General features: G+C 36.7%; 5 protein-coding genes across 9 annotated transcripts; 4 read left to right on the top strand and 1 right to left on the bottom strand.

The window, feature by feature from the left end:
- The first annotated feature begins 2,624 nt into the window (after positions 1–2,624).
- On the top strand, positions 2,625–5,919 carry LOC147274830 (DNA glycosylase superfamily protein). 2 transcript variants are annotated; one of them, XM_086256402.1, is made up of 5 exons: positions 2,630–3,011; positions 3,394–3,594; positions 4,004–4,060; positions 4,129–4,345; positions 5,546–5,919. In XM_086256402.1, exons 1-5 carry the CDS (start codon positions 2,631–2,633, stop codon positions 5,551–5,553), a joined length of 864 nt encoding a protein of 287 aa, XP_086112528.1. In that variant the 5' UTR covers position 2,630; the 3' UTR covers positions 5,554–5,919. The 2 variants fall into 2 exon arrangements, with proteins under 2 accessions (XP_086112529.1, XP_086112528.1); XM_086256403.1 differs by lacking the exon at positions 5,546–5,919 and having other exon boundaries at positions 2,625–3,011; positions 4,129–4,353.
- LOC147274829 (peroxidase 41-like) lies at positions 4,506–7,546 on the bottom strand. Of its 2 annotated transcripts, XM_086256401.1 has the most exons (2): positions 6,545–7,546; positions 4,506–4,960 (listed from the first exon to the last, which is right to left on the bottom strand). In XM_086256401.1, exons 1-2 carry the CDS (start codon positions 7,401–7,403, stop codon positions 4,830–4,832), a joined length of 990 nt encoding a protein of 329 aa, XP_086112527.1. In that variant the 5' UTR covers positions 7,404–7,546; the 3' UTR covers positions 4,506–4,829. The 2 variants fall into 2 exon arrangements, with proteins under 2 accessions (XP_086112527.1, XP_086112526.1); XM_086256400.1 differs by lacking the exon at positions 4,506–4,960 and having other exon boundaries at positions 6,184–7,540.
- Positions 7,547–8,280: 734 nt separating this feature from the next.
- Positions 8,281–13,238, top strand: LOC147274828 (Glycosyl hydrolase family 47 protein). 2 transcript variants are annotated; one of them, XM_086256661.1, is made up of 15 exons: positions 8,288–8,633; positions 9,269–9,311; positions 9,391–9,456; positions 9,535–9,596; positions 9,739–9,838; positions 10,043–10,225; positions 10,473–10,521; positions 10,607–10,786; positions 10,999–11,119; positions 11,211–11,292; positions 11,385–11,470; positions 11,636–11,736; positions 12,033–12,174; positions 12,283–12,433; positions 12,706–13,238. In XM_086256661.1, the coding sequence occupies exons 1-15, from the start codon at positions 8,497–8,499 to the stop codon at positions 12,931–12,933; spliced, it is 1,731 nt and encodes a 576-aa protein (XP_086112787.1). In that variant the 5' UTR covers positions 8,288–8,496; the 3' UTR covers positions 12,934–13,238. The 2 variants fall into 2 exon arrangements, with proteins under 2 accessions (XP_086112788.1, XP_086112787.1); XM_086256662.1 differs by lacking the exon at positions 12,283–12,433 and having other exon boundaries at positions 8,281–8,633; positions 12,706–12,913.
- Positions 13,239–14,045: 807 nt separating this feature from the next.
- On the top strand, positions 14,046–15,121 carry LOC147274827 (snakin-2-like). Its single transcript, XM_086257598.1, has 4 exons — positions 14,046–14,248; positions 14,364–14,411; positions 14,513–14,555; positions 14,675–15,121. Exons 1-4 carry the CDS (start codon positions 14,195–14,197, stop codon positions 14,857–14,859), a joined length of 330 nt encoding a protein of 109 aa, XP_086113724.1. The 5' UTR covers positions 14,046–14,194; the 3' UTR covers positions 14,860–15,121.
- Positions 15,122–18,635: 3,514 nt separating this feature from the next.
- On the top strand, positions 18,636–23,310 carry LOC147274826 (Calmodulin binding protein-like protein). Of its 2 annotated transcripts, none has more exons than XM_086255977.1 (8): positions 18,636–18,760; positions 18,916–19,065; positions 19,886–19,964; positions 20,836–20,888; positions 21,004–21,494; positions 21,595–21,755; positions 21,855–22,061; positions 22,161–23,310. In XM_086255977.1, exons 2-8 carry the CDS (start codon positions 18,968–18,970, stop codon positions 22,782–22,784), a joined length of 1,713 nt encoding a protein of 570 aa, XP_086112103.1. In that variant the 5' UTR covers positions 18,636–18,760; positions 18,916–18,967; the 3' UTR covers positions 22,785–23,310. The 2 variants fall into 2 exon arrangements, with proteins under 2 accessions (XP_086112103.1, XP_086112104.1); XM_086255978.1 differs by having other exon boundaries at positions 21,855–22,038; positions 22,161–22,302.
- Positions 23,311–23,322: the final 12 nt, after the last annotated feature.

Raw genomic sequence — 23,322 nt, 5'->3', positions numbered from 1 at the left:
ATGCAACTCAATTGAGCCACCAATGTTTTGGTTGTAATAAAAATTAGCGATGTCCATATATCTAAGAGGTTTGATTCTCTTGCTTTGTTGTTGGGCTCTTGTTTTGGCATTTTCGGTTGGTATTTGAAACATGGTGGGGGCATGCTCCTGCCTCCTTTCCCAACCTTTTGAGTATTAATGTTTATTATTTGGCGTTGTCCGGCCCAATGCCTCGTAGATTGCTTAACCATGAAATCTGTTAGCACTAAACCCAATTAATTATTACAAAATTGAAGAGAAAGAGCTTTCGAATTTGTCGAAGAATAAGATTTGGTAGGAGCCCCCACGCCAAACACTTAATCAAATTTGTTTGTGTCAACTGTCAACTGTTTGACCAGATGAAGATAAAACAAAAGGTAAACTTGCTGCGATATTTCCCCTCACTTCCATTTTTCCATTCAACAATGCACGAGCCTTTTATTTTTATTATGACATCATTTTTCTTTATAAATAGAGAATGATAAGATATGATTATATGAATCATATGATACTTCTAGAAGAATGATAATCTTTTCTTGGTCAAAATAATGTGTGGTATATGATATTTTACTTCTTTTTTGGGTCAAGATGATATTTTACTTCAATTGTACTTTATATTTATTAGTTCAAAGTTACAATGTCAAAGAGATGGATTCCTTTTTTTGTCTTGGTAGAAGTCAATGGATGGATTCCACAACAATGTTGGTGAGGTGGTGATATTGGAGATTTTAGCCATTTTAATTGTTAACCAGCAGTTTATGGTTGGAGACTCAAAAAAAATATGTACTCAATTCATCAATTGACTATAAATATTGAGATATTCGATAAAGTATTTAAACTATGGACTCTAAAGCCAACACACATTTTGTTCACCAATCACTTTGTGAATCTTTTATTATTCAGATTAAATCAATCTGATTGTTATGCATGATAATCGTTCTTTTGTCTTTATCCAGTAGACAATTGTTTAAACTCATAGATGCACTTGTTCAGTTGTTCTGACCAACACCATCCATCAAATTACATTCTAACCCTAAATTCCTAATAATAATAACTACCAACCTAAATCAAACTAAGGGTCAGTTTGGTATTGTCGTGAGAAAAAACAACTGTGAAGTAAAATCAGTTATAAAGTAAAGTCAGCTGTAAAGTAAGTTAAGTGTTTGGTAAACTATGTTTTCAAAATTTCTGTGAGTACAAAAAACAGTATCAAAGTGTTTGGTAAATGTAAATATAAAAATGTTGTGACTGTGTATAATTACTAAAATAGACATGATGCTGAAAGTGTATTTCACTTATTTGTTTAGTAAAAATAAAATGTTTTTTTACTTGTTTTTGAAATTTTTGACTACAAATTTTTATTAGCATTAATTTTTCTAAGAACAACATTATTAAATAAGTATGCCTATTATTTTTTTAGGTATATTATAATTTTAATCATATAAATAAAATATCATAATTAATTATCATAATATAAAATATAACTAACAATAGACATATTTTTTAATTTAAAATAAACAAATAAAAATTATAGAAATCAATGAGGGTATTATGGGTAAAATAAAACATTCATTGTTGCTGTGAGTCTTTCAAAAGTACCTAGAAACCTGCTTTTTGTTTTTGTTGTAGGGAGTTGAGAATTGTGAGGAAAAACAGTTTTTTATTTTTTTACCAAACATCAAAACTGATGTAGGTGATTGAAAATTATTATCCACAACAGCTTTTGGGTCCTCCACCGCAATCCCAAACGGAGCCTAATTCATATTCGATGCATAATCATCATTTTTTTTTCTTTCTGATTAACTTTGTAGGAGGATGTCTCTTGGAATTTAAATTTGAGATTGAGTGGTAGGACTAAGGGATATGGAAGGCTATATTTTTGTATTGTTTTGCCCAACTAATATTAAACCAAAAGCAAGATGAAATAAACCAATTGTCTATTCTTTTGGTGGAAAATCACATTAACACATACACTCGCGTAGATAACCAATACTCATAGCATCCTATAACACGTAACACATTATTAATACAAGAATCCTCCCAACTCTTATGATGATGAACATTAAGCCATTTTATTTTTCTTTTACCTTTTTTTTTTATTATAAGAAAATAGTACATATTTTAAAATTTATTTCATGGAGAAATTAGCAAAAAAATAAACATGTAAGCAATATCTAGTAATCTCTATTTGGGGCGTTGAAAGGCTATGTAGGTATCAACATTTGACTCTTTGATTTGAAGTTCATTAATTGTTTAGTCCTACTTTTTAAATAAAGTTCATTTTAAGATTGAACGGATGAAGTTTGGACTTAGTCGTGAGTTTCCACTTTCACCACACCCTAGACTTGATATTTTATTTTGTTTTCTTTTAATTTTTTAGATTATATAATACCTAACAGGTATAAGTCTCAAAAAATATGAAAAAATTGGTATAAAGAAAAACAATCATAAATAAAAAATCATAAAATATGAATTGGGCCCAAAATATGGCCAATTGGGCCCGATTCATCCAGGCCGCAGTGGGCCAGTAAAAAAAGCCACAGGGCCCGGCAATGCCCAATACCCAATCCCCAACAGTCACTCCCATACAGCAAAGAGTTTCTGCAACAAAAATGCCGAAAAGCCGAAAGAGAAAGCAGGTTGAGGCTGAGCACAAGCCACAATCTGCAACCAAACCACCCAAAACCATCAAAGCCATCAAAGAGACCGCAAAAGACCCATACCCGAATCACCATCGACCCACCCGAGAAGAATGCTTGTCCGTACGAGACGACCTCTTGGCCCTGCACGGCTTCCCCGAAGAGTTCGCCAAGTACCGAAAACAGAGACTAATTTCTCAAACAGCCGACGGCGATGTGAAGTCAGAGCCGTCAGATGTGGAGGAGAGTGTTTTGGATGGTTTAGTGAGAACTCTGCTGTCTCAGAATACCACTGAAGTCAATTCTCAAAAGGCTTTCATTTCTCTCAAATCCGCTTTTCCAAGTTGGAAAGATGTAAGCTTTGTGCTTTCGATGGTTTTGGCTTGGTGGGTATAGATGCATTTGGTTAATATTCGATGGGTTCCGTTTGTTTTGGTTGATTTCCCCCTCTTTTAGTTTTTTGGATATAAATGAACTAGAGGAGAAAAAAGAAGAAGATAAAAGGTGCTGGTGGGACTTAAACTAGTTTCTTTAATTTTAGCTTCCTATGACCGTGGAGAAATTTTGGTACTTTGAAGTATTTTTGGACCACCTCAAATTATTTACTGTTCTTTTGGCTGGTTCAGCATTGATGCGTTTGGAAATTATGGTTTTGTGCTTGTAAATATGGATTTGGACTTGCATTTTCCATTGCTTGCATTGGTTTTGAATTGTATGCTTTTATTTTATGATCAAGGTTCTGGCTGCTGATTCGAGTTCCATAGAGAATGCCATAAGATGTGGAGGTTTAGCTCGGACCAAAGCTGCTTGTATTAAGAATATATTGAGGTGTTTACTGGAGAAAAAAGAAAAACTGTGCTTGGAGTACTTGCGAGAGTTGACAGTTGATGAAATTAAGGCTGAGCTCTCTCATTTCAAAGGAATTGGTCCCAAGACGGTAATCTTTATATATTTGATATGCTAGTATTGTGCTGCTTTGGTGTTATTTTTGGTATAGTTCAGTATCGTAGTAGTTGTTGACTACGTATTGATAAGTTAAAGTTCTCTCAACACTTGAGATTGACTGATTGAGTAACTGATTAGTAGACATGCTATATAGTAATCATAATTTCATACTAGGACTTTTTGCATTTTATTTTTGTGTGCAAGTAAAGTGTGTTTTTGCTAGAAAATGTTGGTTACATTGTCAACTCCTCATTCTCAACATATACGGTTACTCAGAACCTTGCAGGGTTCAGATGTTATGATACTTAGTCATATATTTTGTTTTTTTGTATTTTATAAGATGATAATTATACAACATTTACTCTCTCCAATGGCTTTAACACTTGTGAAATGGATGATAGGTGGCTTGTGTTTTGATGTTCCAACTTCAGCAAGATGATTTTCCTGTGGACACCCATGTGAGTAGTATGATGCTTCAAATGCTTTATCATCCTGAAATTCTTTTGACACTCAATTTGTTATGCAGGTGTTTGAGATTGCAAAGGCTATGGGTTGGGTACCAGTTGAAGCAGACAGGAATAAGGCATACCTTCATCTTAACCAATGGATCCCAAATGAACTTAAGTTTGATCTGAACTGCCTTCTGTTTACACATGGTAAGCTCTGCCGCAAATGCAACAAGAAAGGGGCTATCCAGCAAGGAAAGAAATCCCGTGATAACTCCTGTCCTTTATTACGTTACTGTAAGTGAATACTAAGTTGTTTTCGTTCTTTTTTTTGTCAGACTTGCTCTCCCTTTTCCAGATCATAAGCTTCTTTGAATGAAATCCAAGCCAGTTCTTTTTTCCTTTTATTTTTTGCTTTTCCTGCTAATTATTAGAATTCATCAACATATTATACTTTATTTGCTTCTATAGATCAAACCCTAATAAACATTTAATTAAGTTTTGATAAGACATTGTCAATTTGAGAGATCTAGTATATATTCCCAATGGACAAGAAAAACCATTCCCTTCTTTCATCTTTCACAATCTTAAATCACATTATATATATATATATATTAAAATACAAACTTCTCTATACTCAAAATATCATATAATCATGAATATATTACCATCATTTTTATACATTGAAGCAATTATAATATCATAACTAAAAATGAATATAAAAAATATACCTCTTGTGTGCTCTTGTCATGAACAACATAACAATCTTCTTCTTCCTTATCTAAGCCTTAATCGAGTTAAACAGAGCGCACCTGCGCCTCACCTCTCCCTTACGCCCAGTCTCGATTCCAACATGGCTGAGCTTCTCCATGGCATGTGCAAAACTTTTGAAAAAGGCAGTCTGGTCCGTAGAGTACAACTCCACCAAAGGCCTTGTTCTTGGGTCCTTAACGAGTGCATGGTGAAGCCAAGAGCCCCAACCCCCTCTTAAGATTCTGATAGTACGTACATGTTATCAAACTTGTCTGGTGTCATCACATCGTTAAATGCTACATGGTGGTGTCAGTTGTGTAATTGGCACAAGTATGTTCATATATACTTGAACATATAATGGAAAAGTCGGGTGCATCTCTGAGTTGGTCGGTGAAGCTTCGCTATAATGGAAAAGTCGGTCATATATTCAAAGTTTGACATAACTTTGTATTCACTAGCTTTACAATTAACACTTACCATACACACGGGAGGTTCAGAGAAAATGAGTTTTTTTCTTTTAAGAGTACAAGAGTTTTTAAAGAGTTGGTCAGATATTCCGTTTTGTGTATTGCATAAGATGATATTTATACATCATATACTCTCTGCACTAGATGATATTGGTGGCTTATGTTTTGATGTTCTGACTTCCGCAAGTTGATTTTCCGGGGACACCGTTGTGAGTAGTATGATGCTTCAAATGCTTTATCATCATGCAATTCTTTTGATACTCAATTTGGTATGCAGGTGTTTGACTTTGCAAAGGCGATGGGTTGGGTACCAGTTGAAGCAGACAGGAATACAAGGCATTTCTTCATCTCAAAAATGGATCCCAAATGAACTTAAATTTGGTCTCAACTGCCGTCTGTTTACACAATGTACGCTATGCCGCAATGTGCCAAGAGAGAGGGTATATCCAGCAAGGAAAGGAGTCCAGTGATAGCTTCTGTTTTTTTATTAGGTTACTGTAAGTAAAATGTAAGTTATTTTCCTTAAGATTATTACAAAAGAAAATGTTCCTTTTGAGCAATTCTGTGAAAGATGATGGTTTTTTTGAGAACTTCTCTGAAAGATGGATCACTTTCCTGTATGTAATCTGCAATGAAGTCACTTAATCAGCATTTTTCCCTTGCATCCATAAATTTGATTTCAATTTGACTTGACTTGACGGAAATAATGATGGAACAACAACACATCTTAATGGTGTAGAAGCAGAGTTCGATTCTCGCTCTCTCCTATTCAGATCATAAGCCTCCTTTAATAAGCTAGCCCTTCTTCCAACCGCCCGATTCTATATTTCTATTTTTCCCATCACTCAAAATGTATCCATTACATGAACAATCTTGTCAAATTGTATATAGATTAATTATATATAAAACACAAACTTGTCCATACTCAAATATCATATAATCGTGAGATCAAAATGGAATCATCATCATAACACATGATTTAAGCTATTATAACACCATGAGTGAAAAAGTAAAAGAAATAAAAAAATCTCTCTTGTCTTGTGAATTGATCCATGGCCGGCCATGAATCAAAAGCACAACAACAATGATCAATGATCAATGATCAATGATCAATGATCGATCATGATCTTCTTCTTCCTCCTGATCTAAGCCACTAGGTCGTTAAAATGGTCGCACCTGCGGCGGATCTCTCCCTGGTTCCCAGTCTTGACCTGAAAAATGCTAAGCTTCTCCATCGCCTTGGCAAAGTCATTGAAAAAGGCCTGTTGGTTGGTCGCGTAGAGGTCCACAAACGGGCGGGTCCTCGGGTCCTTAAAGAGTGCATGGTCCGATCTCAAGAGCCCCAACCCCCTCTTGAGGTTCTGATAATACATGTTATCAAACTTCCCGGGTGTAATGACATCATTAAACGCAGCCATAGCCGTGTCGTTCAAGTAATTCGCGCACATCTTCTTCAAGCCTTCCGAAAACTTGGGGTGGATCTCGGGATCCGTGGGCGCCTCCTTGGTGTGGTGGAAGAGGCGGTCGGCGAACTCCTTGCAGTGAGAGAAGCCGATTGTGTGTCCTCCGGTTAAAGCCACCATTTGTCGGATGGTGAAGCCTTTGGTTTCGAAAATGTTGATGATGTCATCCATCGTCTGATTGGCTCTCGGGATATTGGCGTCCACCAATGAAACATTGGACACGCGTCCGTCTTTGCGTCCCAAGCGTACGGTGTAGAAGGGCCCACCGACCATGGTGATGAGGTCGCGGGTGGCCTCGGCGAGGATGTCGGAGCAGGAGACGACCCCGGGGCACGTGAGCTCGAGGGTGGTCTTGGCGCGGACGACGACTTCCAAGGCGTCGGCCGAGAGGGAGTGGTTGATGTCGGCTTCGCGCTCCGCCACGGTGACGTGGTTGGAGGAGATGAGGACGGAGGCATCGCAGCCGTTCACCATGCAGTCGTGGAAGAAGAGGCGGAGGGCGCCGGCCGCGGTCACCGGGTTGGCGGTCTGCTTGTGGGTCACGATCTCGCGGACCACTTTGGGGAAGTCCGGGCAGGTCTTGGCGTAGTAGTCCTGGCTCAGCTTCATCTCGACCATCATCGGGGCCCACAAGAGGAACAAGATCAGGACAAAGTAGGGAACTGCAGCCATTGGAGGAAGATCAGGGGGGCTTTGGTGTCAGCTTCCTCTGATCGGACTGATCAGATGATCTTCCTCTCTCATTAGACAAGTGGGGAAGGAGGAGGGATATTTAATTAATATGGAAATTAAAATGGGTTTTGTGGATGGGATCATGGGAGGGCTTGTAGGCCATTTTGCACCACCCATGCAGAGGAGAGGTTATTGTTTTCTTTTGGGTTCTACCTATTTTTGCATGCATGGTTTCAGCCACGAATACGTTGGACTAGAGACAACCGGAATTACCAGGCCAGACATGGTTAATGAATTTTCAATCACATGCATCATGCATGTAAGTGTTATTTCAGGATAGATGAAATAAAAGCAAAATTGTACGTATACCCATTCCAAGCATCATCACCATATACAACCAAAATTACTGCTCTGCAATTGAATTAATCTTAGATGAGTAACCAAATCATATGCATTAGCTATTTAATGCATTTAACTAATTAAAAACAAAAGCCTATCGTCACAAAGAAAAATGATCCATCCATTTAAACTTTCTTGTGTGAAAGTAAACATATATGAAATATAGTATTGATGGTGTTGCCATCTATAATGCATACTTAGAACCTTACTTATAATATATAAATAAGATATTTTCACATGCAAAAGTTCAAAATTTATCTATGATTTTACATTTTTACTCCATGCGAATATGCTCTCTCTCCTAGTCTCCTAGTAATCCTAGTATCAACATGTGGCTAAATGTTTGGTAGTGGTCCAATCCGGCCTCTCTGGTCAAAATCTAGTCCAAACTCAATTTTGATCACATTTACATGTTGTTTATTTTTTCTGAAATTCTAAGATTTAAATCGTTTTTTAGCTAAGCACAAATTAAATCCTCATCCAATTAATCCAAGAATTAAAGTGGGAGAGCTCTTCTCCCTTAACATGTAATGCAATTAATTGATTGTTTGTAGCATATGCTCTTTTTCTATATCGCACGACACCGTCTTCACCATTCACCTGTAGCGCTAGCAAACTGAGCAAAGCGCAAAGACCCTCTTCTCTCAGTTCTCTGTCTTTCTCTCTCATATGCAACCCAATTGAGCAACAGGCCATGTTGCCGCGCAAATCTGTGACATGGGTTCTACTGCTCTTGCTCATCTCTTCCACCATCTTAAACTTATCGACCTCTGAATCCGATCCTCGTTGGGCAGCTAAGAAGAGACGCCTCAGAGATAAAGTCCGCAAGATGTAAAGTCAAATTTCACCCACTTGATTTCTTAGTTTCAGCTTCCTTAAATCTTTATTATTCTTCAATTTAGCTTAATGGGTATCCGTAATTTGCTCAACAATCTGATATTTTTTTTGCTCTTAAAAGAAATGATTGAATTTTGATACAGATTGTTAGCTTGCCACTGATATGTGATGCTCATTTGGTGGGTCGAATATTGATGGGAATATCAAAATTTAATATCTTGAAACATTGGGCTTGGGGAAATTAAGGCATTCCCAGCCATTTGGTTTGCTTGGTATGGCTGAGATAGATTTATTAAGAAAATGAAACAACAGAAACCGTAAGGCCCTGTTATGTTGTGTAATTTTCCCACTTCTATCTTTTCTCTGAAATTTTTGAAGGGTGTAAATCAATTTGAAGCAAATAAACCACACATTTATGGGCTGCGGATTTGATTTGCACTTGTATGGCCAACCCCAATAAAATATAAAATGGTTCCTAGGTGAATTTCCCAGTGCATATGCAAAGGTAAAAACAAATGGGAAAAAGAAAGAAGATAAACTGTAATTGGGGTTTTTTAAGTACAATGTCTATGTTCGTTTATTGAAATAATTGAAAAGTTCTGACGGGAAAGTTGTTTCTCTCCTTTCAGGTTTTACCATGCTTATGACAACTACATGATCCATGCATTTCCGGTTAGTTTGTATCCTTCGTTATTTCTTGCAGATTGTGCACTTCTGTTGCATGATATTAAAGCCATTGTATTCGTTGCAGCATGATGAGCTAAAGCCTCTTAGTAAAACTTTCACCGACTCTCTAAGTGAGCTCGGAAATCTGAAGGTAATTATATATCTGCTGATAAATTGAATTGCGATTAGTTGCAAAAGTACATTGAAGTGTTTTTTTGCCCTGTTTCAGCTTGAACACTTACCACAAGACTATAAAGGATCTGCTCTTACACTTATAGAATCATTGTCCAGGTTTGATATGTACCAACAATTAGGTTATGTGGTCACATATACAGTTCAGTTATTGCAACATTATGCTCAATTTTGGTGCTTTCTTCATTCCGTTTGATATCATTTGTTGTCTCATCATTCTGATGCAAAATTTCTCTCCCAGCCTTGTCATTATGGGTAACAACACTGAATTTCAAAGCGCAGTCGTTTGGCTTTCTGAAAATTTAACATTTGATGTTGATGCGAGGGTAAATCTTTTTGAGGTATCTATTGAAGAGCTTCTGAAATGGCTTATTTTGGTTATGCTGATATTATTATCGTAACCTTCAGATTGCTCAAAATGTGATGTAGCTGCTGGATGTTGATATTATTTTGAATGTTATTCGAGAGAATTATCTATTGTCATCAAGCTATATAATTGATAAATGTTTTAATGGTCTCTTTTCCACTTCATTGCTATTGTGCAGTGCAACATAAGAGTTCTTGGAGGACTTGTTTCTGCTCATTTACTTGCAACTGATTCTACAGACAGGTTGGGTCAAGGAGTTTACAAGAATCAGCTGCTTACTTTGGCCGAGGATTTAGGGAAACGGTTTCTACCTGCATTCAACACACCCACTGGGTTGCCATATGCATGGATTAACTTAAAGGTACCACCTGAGACATGCCAACATCCAATTTGGATTACATTTTGATTTGGGATGTATGCGTGATATAATTCTTTCTATTTTATTATTATAATTATCGGTCCAAAGATACAGTTAGGTGTTACTTGTATCTTACAAAATCTTTTCAAGCATTTGCATTTTAAGTTTAAAAAATATATGAAAGTGGTCTGGTGGTTTTGTTTGTAAGAAGGATATATGACTCCGCATCAATGCGAAATTCTGTGGACAGTATGGAGTGATGGAGAATGAGACTACTGAAACAAGCACTTCAGGGTGTGGTGAGGGGATCTCTTTTGAAGTATTGAGATGAGGTCACAAGTAAATGTGCTTTCCTGAACCTAGTGATTTTCCGTATGAATTCAGGTTCTCTAATTCTGGAAATGGGAGCACTATCCCGATTGAGTGGAGATCCTAAATACGAATCTGCAGCTTTACGTTCCCTTCGTAAACTATGGAGCATGCGAAGTTCATTGAATTTACTTGGTACAACATTGGATGTATCAACTGGGGAATGGATTGAGTATTCATCTGGGATTGGGGCAGGTAGGATTTTTATGGGCTTTTAGATCTTTACTGTACTACATTATATGTCGCGAGTTCTCGTTGGGTGCCCAAATAAGACATTGGCCAATATTTTGTTGTGTATGACAATGACAAATTACTGTATTGCAGACCATTAAAAACTATTCCTTGTTGCATCTGAAATGTGTAGATTGTGATGTTCTGATGTTGGATTATGTTTTGCTTTTATGTAGGGGTTGATTCATTTTATGAGTATCTATTCAAAGCCCATATTCTTTTTGGAAAGGAAGAGTTTTGGAGAATGTTTCATTCTGCTTATATTGCTGTGCAGAAATATTTCAGACATGGTCCATGGTACAGCACTAACTCCTAGCCTTATTGAAGGCCTTATCCGAATGAGTGGGCTGCAAAATCTTTGGTGATTATTGCTTGTTACTGTAATTAGGTACCATGAAGCTGATATGAGGACAGGAAAAGCAACTTATTGGCAGCTTACAAGCCTTCAAGCATTTTGGCCTGGCCTACAGGCAGGGAATTTATAACATTGTCATATTTACTAGATTGTGATTTCAAGCCTCAGAAAAACCTTATAATTTTTGGATATGAGCTATGGCTATAGGTACTTGTTGGTGATATTGCAGCTGCAAACTCATCTCACCGTGAGTTCTTCTATGTATGGAAAAAGTATGGAGTACTACCAGAGAGGTATTCTGCTTTTGAAAATTGTTTTGAATTATAGTGTCTTCTCATACATCCTGTAGTCACTATAGACTTGTTTCTTATTTTACATAATTGGTTCTTATTACTGCAGTATTCCATTTCATGAGGGAAAAAAGAAAATTGTCTAATATGAACTGCATGATCATATAGGTATTTGTTGGACCATCAAATGTTGCATCCTACAGAAAAATATTATCCTCTGCGCCCTGAATTGGCTGAGTCAACATTCTACTTATATCAAGCAACCAAAGGTCTGGTAATCTGCCTTTTCAGTTATCTCCATTTTCTATGCTTGCATACCTTTCCACCATTTAAACAGTTACTAATGTTAAAATCAGACATTTCAGTACTCTAGATGATGGTTGATTGTATTCGAGATATTATATTATATCAACCTAGTTTCCAGACATACCTTTGCTTCATTGATATTTATTATTCAAAATTTTATATTCTTTATGGGAATGCATTAAGTATAGCTCCTTGCCTAGCTTCCTTAGAGTGTTCTGATTTTTCACATCGTTTTTTCCTGTATGTTGCACGTTAGCAGATCCATGGTACATAGAAGTGGGTGAATCAATTGTAAATTCTCTGAACTTATACACAAAAGTGGAAGGAGGTTTTGCTAGCATTAGAGATGTCACAACTATGCAGTTGGAAGATCATCAGCATAGTTTCTTTCTTGCTGAGACGTAAGAATTGTTGTCCCCCTTGCATTGTGCAACTACACAGAAAACTGTCTCAACCATAAATTGTGGCACTTTGAATATATCTCAGATGATGTCTTATGGTTTCTGTAGGTGCAAGTATCTATTTCTTCTGTTTGATGATTCATTTTTGGTTGAACAAAATTATGTTTTCACAACTGAGGGTCACCCCCTTCCAGTGTTAAGTAGTTGGCATGAGAGGCTTCCAGAGACCTACATCCAAAATAACTGGACTTCTCCCAAGGTGTTGCTTCTACCAAACTGCATGCATAGTAATTTATAGTTGGAAACCCATCCGTACCAAACTGAAATAATGCGTCCTGAAAAACAACAGATTTTGGAAATTCCCTCTGACCCAGGATAATTTTTTTACCTATATTTATTGTAAAAAATCCAGGTTTCAATGCAATTTCATATTTGTTTTGTCAATTTCAGTTGCATTTGATAGTTCTACTTTCCTGAAGTATAGCATGACATGTAAGTTCATATTGGTTTATGGAGTTTTCACTTGTGCAGACTGAAAAGCAAGCAAGACGGACAAGTGCAATGTCTATGCAAGTATGTCCTACAACATTGAATTCATGGGAATGTAGCGGCCAACAAGTCGAGAGTGCTTGCCATGTCCATGACACTCGTAGCGACCACAGGTGTTTAACAGAAGATGAATGTGGAGTCGACTCAACTACTTGTAGACGAAGATCATGTAGCATGGCTGGCTACTGCGGACTATGGTTGTTCATATGAATGCCTGATAGAACGCAGAATTTCCTTTGGTCACAAAAATAAATGTAATTCTGTGACTGGAAAAAAGATTTAAACTGGCAGGTGTGAATCTAACACTGTGATAGTGATGCATCACAAGAAAGGAGAGAGGATAGGAATACATGTGCAATTGAGTTTACCCTTTAGAATCTGGATCAGTGTACCATGTAATGACACATCTAAATCTGAATACTGGTTGCTAATGCTATATGCACAGAATGCTGCCTACAGTTTTTGGGTGATGAAGTGTTTCACTAATTTGTTATTTGATTGTATTGAGTTGCCTATGCCCATCTACTTACACATTTTTCATCTTTATTACATACCATGTATGCCTTATCCATGTGGGTCAAGCAAGCTGTCCAACACTAGCCAACTTGTTGGTTGTAAAGATGAACAATATGGTATTTACTGTAAGTAAATTCAAGACCATGAGACCCAATATGGTATTTACTGTAAGCAAGTTCAGTTACCTACCCAAGATTCCTAATAATTGTTGGAGCAGTTGAAAAACACTAAACAATGGGAGCCAGCCTGGCGGGAACAGACTGCAGAGGTGGTACTGGTCTTCAATCTTCAGGACTTAAAGTACATGATACATCCCAAATCCAAGGCCAGCTGGAACGCTTTAATCATAAAAACCAAATATAAAAAACCAAATGTGGTACGGTTCATCCATCCCTAAGCTTAGGTTGGTGACTACGACCCTTCCCAATTTGAAGAGTGAGATGACAGCTTGGGGGCCTTTGTTTTGTATACAGTGAACCCGCTTGGTGATCACCCTGTAGCTGTGGCTGTGGCTGCGGCTGCTCTGCGGGCACGTGGCCTGGAACTTGGGTACGAATTGTACCAAATACCTACTCCATGACTCTGCTTTCACAGTGCTATTGGTGCGCAACAGGTTGCCAAAACAAAAACGTCTGGCTGTCTGCAATAAATCAGCAACATTGTTGGCTAACGTAAGCATGGGTAAATAAGAATTATGAACACTGGGTATACCGTATATGTGTCACACTGTCACATGAATTTACTTGAGAAATATATATTTGTCCAAAAGAAAAAGTTGTAGAATGATGCCTGAAAGGTCTAACCGTAATTATAAGAAAAAGAAGTGTCCACTTGAGTAAAATCAGTACAAACGAACCTGCTATAAAGAACATGCAGGGGCAGCAGCATAACATATTAACATGGCAGTAGTAGTCTTTTGAACTTAGCCTCCAGTCCAGTGTCTGATATCATAGCCATGGCAGTACGTGTAGTTCTTTTGTTGGGGATCTTACTATTCTGCTTTACTCAGGTACACATTGTTTTTTTTTACGGTTCTATTACTTTGTTTTTTACTCTGTTTTAGAGTAAAATGTGCTCTGTTAGAGATTGGTTTGACCAAGTTGGGATCTGCATCCCTGCTGCAGGTTTCATCTGATATCAAGATTGAAGAAGCGTTACCTCATCTTGGCCAGGCAACAAAAAATTATATGCTTTTTTTTTTCTATTTTTGTTTTATAATTTTATGATTTAACAGTGAAAAGTGGGTTTTGTTCCTTTGTGGGTGTTTTTTCAGCTTGTTGTGAGAGGTGGAATCAGAAGGCTAATGCAAGAAATAGGTGGGTCTCTAATTTTTAATGCCCCAAAATATATATGGATTTTGGACCTGAAAACTGAGTTTTTGAATGGTAAAATTTATGAGTTTATTTGTTGTGTGTCTTGTTTTGTGTTTGAGTAGACTGTGGAGGGCTGTGCAAGGAGAGGTGCAGTGTTCACTCGAGGCCAAACCTTTGCAACAGGGCTTGTGGAACATGCTGTGTGAGGTGCAAGTGTGTGCCACCTGGGACTTCTGGCAACAGAGAGCTTTGTGGCAAGTGCTACACTGAGATGGTCACCCATGGCAACAAAACCAAGTGCCCCTAGCCCCTAGGCCCAACCAGTGGAGTCTCATGTGCCTCATCAAACTCGGTTGTAGCTCTTTCTTTTTCCTCTGTCGTTTTGATCAATTATGACATTGTTGTTGAACACTGGGTATGCTGAAAAAGAAAAAGTTAAAGAGGAAGACACAGATGCATTGTGTCAGCTATGTATGTATGTCAGTATGTGTGTGACTATGTTAGATCATTTTCTCTTGTTGCTACTGCTCAAATGCCTCTTTGATATAAATATATTATTGTTTTTGTCCTGAAAATACCCATCATTTGTTTTTACTTTTTTCATTCAAGTCCCCCTTTTGGCATAAGGACCCCAATCTGGTTTATTTTGCATTAGGGGCAAATAAATAGGACACATTTTCAAGATATGATTGAGAAAAATGCCTATTTTTAATAATTAATTAACAAACAAGTAAAAAATGAATAAATGTGAGAAAACAGTACATACACCTAAGAATTTTTCATTCAAATCAAGTTATGACCCATATAAAATTGGAAACTGAGGTCACAAGTTAAAACCTACAAGTAATTATACTCTCACGTATTAGTTATGTGACTATTTATAACCATGAGTAAGGAGGTGTATTAATTATGTGACTATTTATAACCATGAGTAAGGAGGTATACTCGTTAATTACAAACTGAGGTATACAGTTTGATAATAGTAATCATTGTTACTATGATAATTTGTTTAGTTAAAAAAAAAAAAAAACATAATGTGGATTTATTTATACAGAAAAATAAACTTATTTGTACAAAATAGACATATTTGTCCTTCAACTTTTTAAGTGATTTTTTTTTTATTACAAAGAACTTTAAAAGTAAACTTTTTATAATCAATTATAAATAAAACACACGGCGCCTATTATTAAAGAATCATATTATACACGTAATAGACTGCATCATTTAAGATATTTATTTTTTCTTAAATAAATTTGGCATGTGTCGTGCACTCGTGCTCCAAAGGCCAATCTGCCTAACCTCATCTACACGACTACACCTTTAATTTTGTCACATCCCTTCAAATTCTCCACCTAAGTTCTTCCATCTCTTTCATTCTCCTACCCCTTATTTCTTCTCTTTCATTCTTTCACCATTCCCTTCATTCATTCACTATCTATCTCTACCTCTCTAAAATTTGCACCATCATAGCCTTGGTCTGTTTTTTTTTTTTGGGTGGAATAGCCTTGGTCTTCCTAATATTACTATCTCACGTGCTCAGTCTCATAAACATGATACATCTTTCGAGTAAAACCCTTCCACACGTTGAGTTTCTGATTTTTGCAAAACAATCATGAACACCATCTCATAGGTGATGAGGCACGGTGCAGCCAAAACCCCCTTGACAGTCAAATCAAATACTTCAAAATTGAATTATATTGAAATAAAAATTATACAAACTCACGAGGTTGTATCATATTGAAATTTGACAAGACGTATTCCATAATAATACTAGAAATTTTATGATCATTTATTGAAGCAACAAGCCAACAAGTAACTACTACTAATGACGAATTACGTAATATATTCCACTAAATTCTCATTATTCCATCATTTTTTACTACTTAGACAGTTAGACTACCTCTAAAGTACTTTATCTCACCTTTTTATTTTGTCAAATTTCACTTTTTGTCAATACCGTTTGAGCTAAGTTTTACTATTAATCGTTCTGATTTTGATTATGTTATTTATAAATCGTTACAATTTAAAGATATATTAGTATTTTCATTTAATAAGTAGTCAAATTTATTACGTTTAAGTCTTATATTTTACAAAATGTTGCAATTATGTTAGTAATTTATAAACCGTTAACAATTCAAAAACAAATTTAACTACTTAATAAATGAAAATACTAATATATGTTTAATTGCAACAGTTATAAACTACAAAATCAAAATCAAAATCAAAATCAAAATAATTGAAAGTATACGAATGAAAAATGCAGTTTTGCCCAAATTATATGTAAAAGTGAAATTGATCCCAATACTGTTACCTGATAAACGGTAAAAAGATTCTCACATGCTGCATGATTCAATCAAAGCCATCAAGTGGACAAGTGGCAAGTTCGTGATCTAAAAACCACGTGACGCACGTCAGGCGACAGGCCCACTGGTCCCGTGAAAGGTACGAGAAACTGGACACGGGCCTATAAAATTTAATGCTACGAAGGCCCACTGGGCCCATTTTCTCTTCCCTAGTAAAAAAGGCCCTGGGCCCACCAAAACAGCAGCAACGTTATGCAATCAGTAAACATGCATTCAACACATTGCAGACAGATCGATCTTCGTTCATGTTGGCCTCTTTTAATTCAAATATTCTTTATTGGTTCTATCGTCCACGTGGAAAACACAAATTTGTGCAGGACCAACTTCTCCCCATAAATTTGATACCTTTTCGCCATGCAACAAAGGGCAATTTTGGTATTCCCCCAAGGTTCAAGTAATTAAGGAGACAGTACTGTACGCTGTACTAGTAATCAGCAAAGGTGAGGAACATTCCTGGAAATCAGATGAGTATCTCGTGATTCGTGACCTTTCTGTCGTTGGTGTTACTTGTTCGTTTGGTTAACTAATTTCGTTGGAGAATCAAACCAGTTCATCAAACAAGTTTGAAATTCATGACATGATCACATGATGACTGATGAAGACAATGATAATGAAGTGGAAAAAATCGGATCTTATGTCATATCTTACTCCAAAAAAGCTAGATTTTATGCCATATTTTTTATTTCATAATGTGTTTGATTAGGGTTTTCTTTAAGAGCAATGAATTTGCATTTACCAAAACATAAAAGAAGAGTTTATATTTTTTATTTTTTTAGAATGAATCTTATGAAAACTTATCATATGTATTGATTTAAAAATTTTTGTAACGGTATGTCTTATGAAACTTTTTCTCACATGAGTCATGAGACAAACATATTCATTTTTTTTAATTTCACCTTAAAAGAAGACCCATAACACATGTCTCTCGAAAAGAACTTTTTCTTCTTTTTTTATAATTCATTATTTTGGTGGTGGTTGTTTTTTTTCTTTAATTAATAAAGGTTAGCAGTCTTTCTTAAGTTTGCTGGGTGGTTTCATTCAAAAGGTTGGTAATAATTAATAAACATGTTCCATTATAAAAACAGTAGTGCTAGATATACCACATTTTTATACCATAATTTCATACCACCTTATGTGGCAACTTACATGGCATTCATACATTGGATACTAAAAAATAAAAATAAAAACCCAAAAAGAAAAAGAAAAACTTTGTCCAATAAAGTAATGACACGTGAGATGGTATAAGAATGTGGTATAAGAAATGTGGTAAGAATAGCATTATTCTTATAAAAATGTTACCAAATAAATATTATAATTTGACTTAGAATAATGTTATACTTAACACATTCTTATACCATCTCACGTGTCATTACTTTATTGGACAGAGTTTTTTATTTTATTTTTTAGTATCTAATGTATGAATGCCATGTAAGTTGCCACATAAGGTGGTATGAAATTATGGTATAAAAATGTGGTATATCTAGCACTACTGTTTGACTTAACCACATTTTCTTTCTTTTTTGGAGTTAAAATGCTGACGTGACAAAGGAAGTCACCGATGTGTCCACATGGACCCAGTGGGCCCCACGAACATAGCTGAGTCATTTACACGCCAACAAAAAACCAACGAAATGCATGGCCCACAGACCCCACTTTTACCAGTCCTTAACGCGCTTTTGTGGCCCCCACGCGCCATCTCCCACTCTCGAAGTCCATTAACGCTCTCTCTGTCTGACTGTCTCTGCGGAAAACTGAAGAAGGCAAAACAATAAAGCAGGAGACATGGTTGTGGAGTTTCAGGTCGAAGAAGCATCGCGCACGCAGCCAAATTCTGATAACGGATGGGTACTCGTCATCAAGTTTTGGACTTTTCTCATTTATTGTCTTTTATTTTTTTAATCCCTTATTTCTTTTTTCTTATTTATATGCTTGAAACAATAATACTAATGCTATCCCATGTGTTGTTGTTGTTGTTGTTGTTATTGTTCATGTATATTTAGTGACACCGCCACTGCTGCATACTGTTGTCGTGGGTCTTGCGGGAATTTGATAATGTCGCAGAAGAGACACCAAGAAGATGGTAAGGCTCGATCAGAAGGTGGGACTGGTAGTCCGGAGGATAAGCGTAGGAGGATGCCTACTTTTCCAAAGTATGAGTCTTTTTCCCTTGTTTGAGATTTTTGCTTTGTTGGTATTGGGTTGTTGTTACAAAGTGGAAATATTGGATGGAAAATGAGGTAGGTTTTGTTTGGTTTGTCAAAGTGTTGATGAATGTTACTCACCCTTGTGTGCTATTGAATTTTCTTTCTTTCTTAGGAAAAGTGTTAGAAATGAATTGAGTCTTGTTTAGTGGAGATTGTAGGTGGGTGTGCTTTGCTTATGTGAAATTTGATTGAAATTCTTATGTTGAATTGCAAAGATGGATGAGGACAAAATTGGGTTTGTTTGTGTAGTAGGACTACTTGATAAATGTGCTTGCCTATGGGGATTTTGGTTGCTTACTTGCTTTTGGCTTTATACCGTGGGGAATTGACGTGGGTGTTTTTGTTCTGTCGGAAATTGATTGTATATTTCCCAATTTTTAATCTTTGTAAGACGTGAACTATGTGATCAGAGAATTGCTAAGTCAGGTATAGTGAATGATTGCCCTTTCTTTGTGAAATGCGAGTGCATTTGGCTCAAGATAAAGGTAATCCGACGTGGGAATTGTTGTTTATAAGTAAAAGATAAGTTCTTTATAATCAATGAGAAAAAGGGTCTACTTGATCACCATTGCTATTGTGTCTGATTGTCTGAAGCAGATGTACGTTTGATAATGTATGAAATAAAATTGATTGTGCAATCGCAAATTGACTTATAAATTCTTCCCACGTTTCTTAAATTTTTTTGATGCACGTTAGACCATAATAAATAAACTGATGTTTGTTTTTACATCTGATTTTTTCTAATGACTTTACCATTGATTTTCAGTGTGGTTCTGGATATGATGAAGTTGCACACTGTCCAACATTTGTTGGAGCCAATTCTAGAGCCTCTAATTCGTAAAGTGGTAAGCGTTCGCCTTTTATAGTTCTTTATGATAATGGATTTAAACCATGTAGTCTTTTTTGCACTACTGTTTATTTGAAAAACAATATCGTATAATTGTAGGGGTTATTTATGATTATATATATATATATATATATATATGTGAACTTGACAAGTCCATGACTGAACTAAAAACGATAAACTAAATTGAGCTTATAAAGCGTTGAAATTGTAGATACCACCATGCTTTGCAGGGTGCAGCTAACGTGTATGCCAGCTCACTTTGTGGTTGCACTTGCTCTGGCCTTACACCAGGTATCCTTTCCACCTAGTGAGGGCAGCACTCTTCTTTCCAAAGAACCCTTTTTACCATGAAGTGCTGCAATTGGTCAATGTTCCCTTGCCACAGGTTGCCACTTAGATATGGAACTTAGGATATGTCATCATAGGAGGAACCCTTTCATTTCCTCCCTAGCTTCCCCCAACCTTTTCTAGGAACAACTTTTATGATTATAGATAGGCATTCTTTTGGCATTTAGTCTCCCATAGAAATAGTCTATGAGCCTTTTAGCTCATTTCCTCATTCTCAATTTTTTTTTTCTACATGTCATTTCCTTATCAAGATAAAATGGATTTACCATACTCTGAAGTTTCTTACGGCTCAGGTATACCCTTAGGGGTTTCATTTAATTTAATTTTTAAACCTGCGAATTGCTATTACATTTCAAATGGGACTGCAATATTGTCTGCAAATTGAAATTCTATATTGTAATATATGTTATTGGTTATCCACCTTGCAGTTCAATATGTGTGTGTATAAGATGCCTCCTTTTTTCTTTTGGGGTGTTGCAGCTTAATTGATTGTTATCAAATTGGTTCTTATGTATTTTCAGGTCAAAGAGGAAGTTGAATTGGCCCTAAGAAAGCATTTGAACAGTATGAAACAGTAAGATGATACTCTAAAGCTTGGGATATATGAAACTCTTTAGCACCGAAATCTGTTAAGTTTATCTATCACAATCATATTAGATTTTTGATGCGTGTTCTGCATTTATATTCAGGAATTGTGGGAAAGAAACACATTCTTCTGAGTCAAGAATCTTAAAGTTACAGTTCTTAAACAATCTCTCTCTTCCGGTATTTACTGGGGCTCGGATTGAAGGAGAAGATTGTTCCACTATACAAGTAGCTTTGGTCGATTGCTTTTCTGGACAAATTGTTAAATCTGGGCCTGAATCCTTAGCCAAGGTGGAAATTGTTGTTCTTGAGGGTGATTTTGATGGTGATGAGGGTGACAATTGGACACTTGAAGAGTTCAAGAATAACATTGTAAGAGAGAGGGAAGGCAAAAAACCTCTTCTTACAGGAGATGCAGTCCTGAATCTCAAAGATGGAGTAGGTCATGTGGGTGATATTTCTTTTACAGATAATTCAAGCTGGACAAGGAGCCGTAGGTTCAGGCTAGGAGCAAGAGTTGTAGATAACTTTGATGGGACTAGAATAAGAGAAGCAAAGACAGAATCCTTTATTGTCAGGGATCACCGTGGAGAATGTGAGTGCTTCTCGTTTTCTTTGATTTATACATACATTGAGTCTCTACCATTGTCGCTAGAATATTATATAACCTAAGTTACTTCTTGTTCTGGCTGCAGTGTATAAGAAGCACCACCCTCCATCTCTGCATGATGAGGTATGGAGATTAGAAAAGATTGGCAAGGACGGAGCTTTCCATAAGCGTTTGAGTCGAGATAACATCAAGACTGTGAAGGATTTCCTCACCCTACTCTTCATAGACCCTCCAAGGCTCCGGAATGTAAATATTGACTTTTCTTATCTCGATTAGATTTATTTTTGTGGTACACAATACTTTATGCTGAGAAGTTACAAGAATTGTTTGTGCGTCCCTATGCAGATCCTTGGCACAGGTATGTCTGCTAAGATGTGGGAAGTCACTGTGGAGCATGCTCAGACATGTATACTTGATAAGAGGGTACACTTGTACTGTCCTCCTGGTTCACAACAGAGAACTGGTGTTGTCTTCAATGTTGTGGGGCAAGCGATGGGACTGCTTTTGGAATGCCAATATGTTCCTATTAGTAAGCTGTCTGAAACACAAAAGGCACTCCACTTATCACCTCAGTTTACTTGCTTTTCTTTATCATTCCCCTTTTATTTTCTTAGTCATGTCTGATTTTGTATGATCAAATTTTGTCGTCAGGTTGATGCCCACAACTTGTTAATTTCTGCATTTGAACACTGGGAAGAAGTAGTCTCGTTTGATGATGAAGCCTCTCTTACAGGTGGCTCTTCCAACATTACCAATGTTCTTTCCACATCCAGTTCACCAAGGACAGAGGATTTTAATGGAAGCAAGTTTTTGGCTTCTCAAAAGATTGGTGGATTTGATTATACACAACCATCTGCTTCTTCTCCAGATATCCTTTCATCCATCTATTCTGTGGCGGGAACCAGTGGCTTGGATGATTATGCCTTGCACAACATTGATGGCATGGGTCTTAGATATGACCAGACTCTGAGTTTCCCAGGCCACCTCACCAACTCCCTGATCTGTGACACAGGTTCCTTGGCTCAAGCTTTTTGTGATGAAGATCATCTACAGTTTTTTGATACTGATCTTCAGGCCCCAAACATCAGTTCAGAATCACAAGCTGATCTACAAAGCGCTGTAGATAGCTTCATGTTGACGCGTTCAACAGCTGTTTCCGTAGATAAGGCTCAGAGGAGATGGACAAAGCTATTTAGTGTGCTGAAGTGGTTCTCAATTAGGAGGAGTGTGGCTTTAAAACGAAACAGAGTTCGAGATATTCAAAGATACAAGTAATCAGTGAGACAAAATGGTGCTCACAATTGCAAATACTGTTCAATGCTGCCCGATTAATATTTCGTGTGCAGGTGTAGAGTGAGACAGTTTGGATGTTTTGTTAGATGTAAATCTGGTAGTTTACAAGTATCTTAGTTCTGCTGGCCAGAGACTATAATTCTCTCAAGTCAAGTTGTACATGTGTAGATGTGTTTTGCGATTTACATACAGTAGCTGGGTTTCTGGTTGCTGGCCAGAGATGAAGCAGTAATGGTAGGATGCTATATGTTCAGTAGCTTTCATGCTGAAAAAATAATTTGTAATGAAATCATTTCTTAAATAAAGGCTTCCTTTCAAGTCAAGATAACTTGTACTCTTTAACTGGGCAATTCCACATGTATTTTTTTTCTCTCAAATGTGGGCTGCCTAGACTGCCTAAAAAAAAAGTAAGTTGAAGATAATGGACCATTAAAAAAAACAAAAAAAATTGCACCAATTCATGTCATTCAGCTATTGGCCAATAATGTCCGCACAGGGAACCGTTTTTCTATGGTCAGCC

The sequence above is a fragment of the Dryas octopetala genome, chromosome 9 (genome assembly GCF_963921425.1).
Source record: "Dryas octopetala chromosome 9, drDryOcto1.1, whole genome shotgun sequence".
In the NCBI taxonomy this organism is placed as follows: domain Eukaryota; kingdom Viridiplantae; phylum Streptophyta; class Magnoliopsida; order Rosales; family Rosaceae; genus Dryas; species Dryas octopetala.
This window is presented reverse-complemented; position numbering and strand designations above follow the sequence as displayed.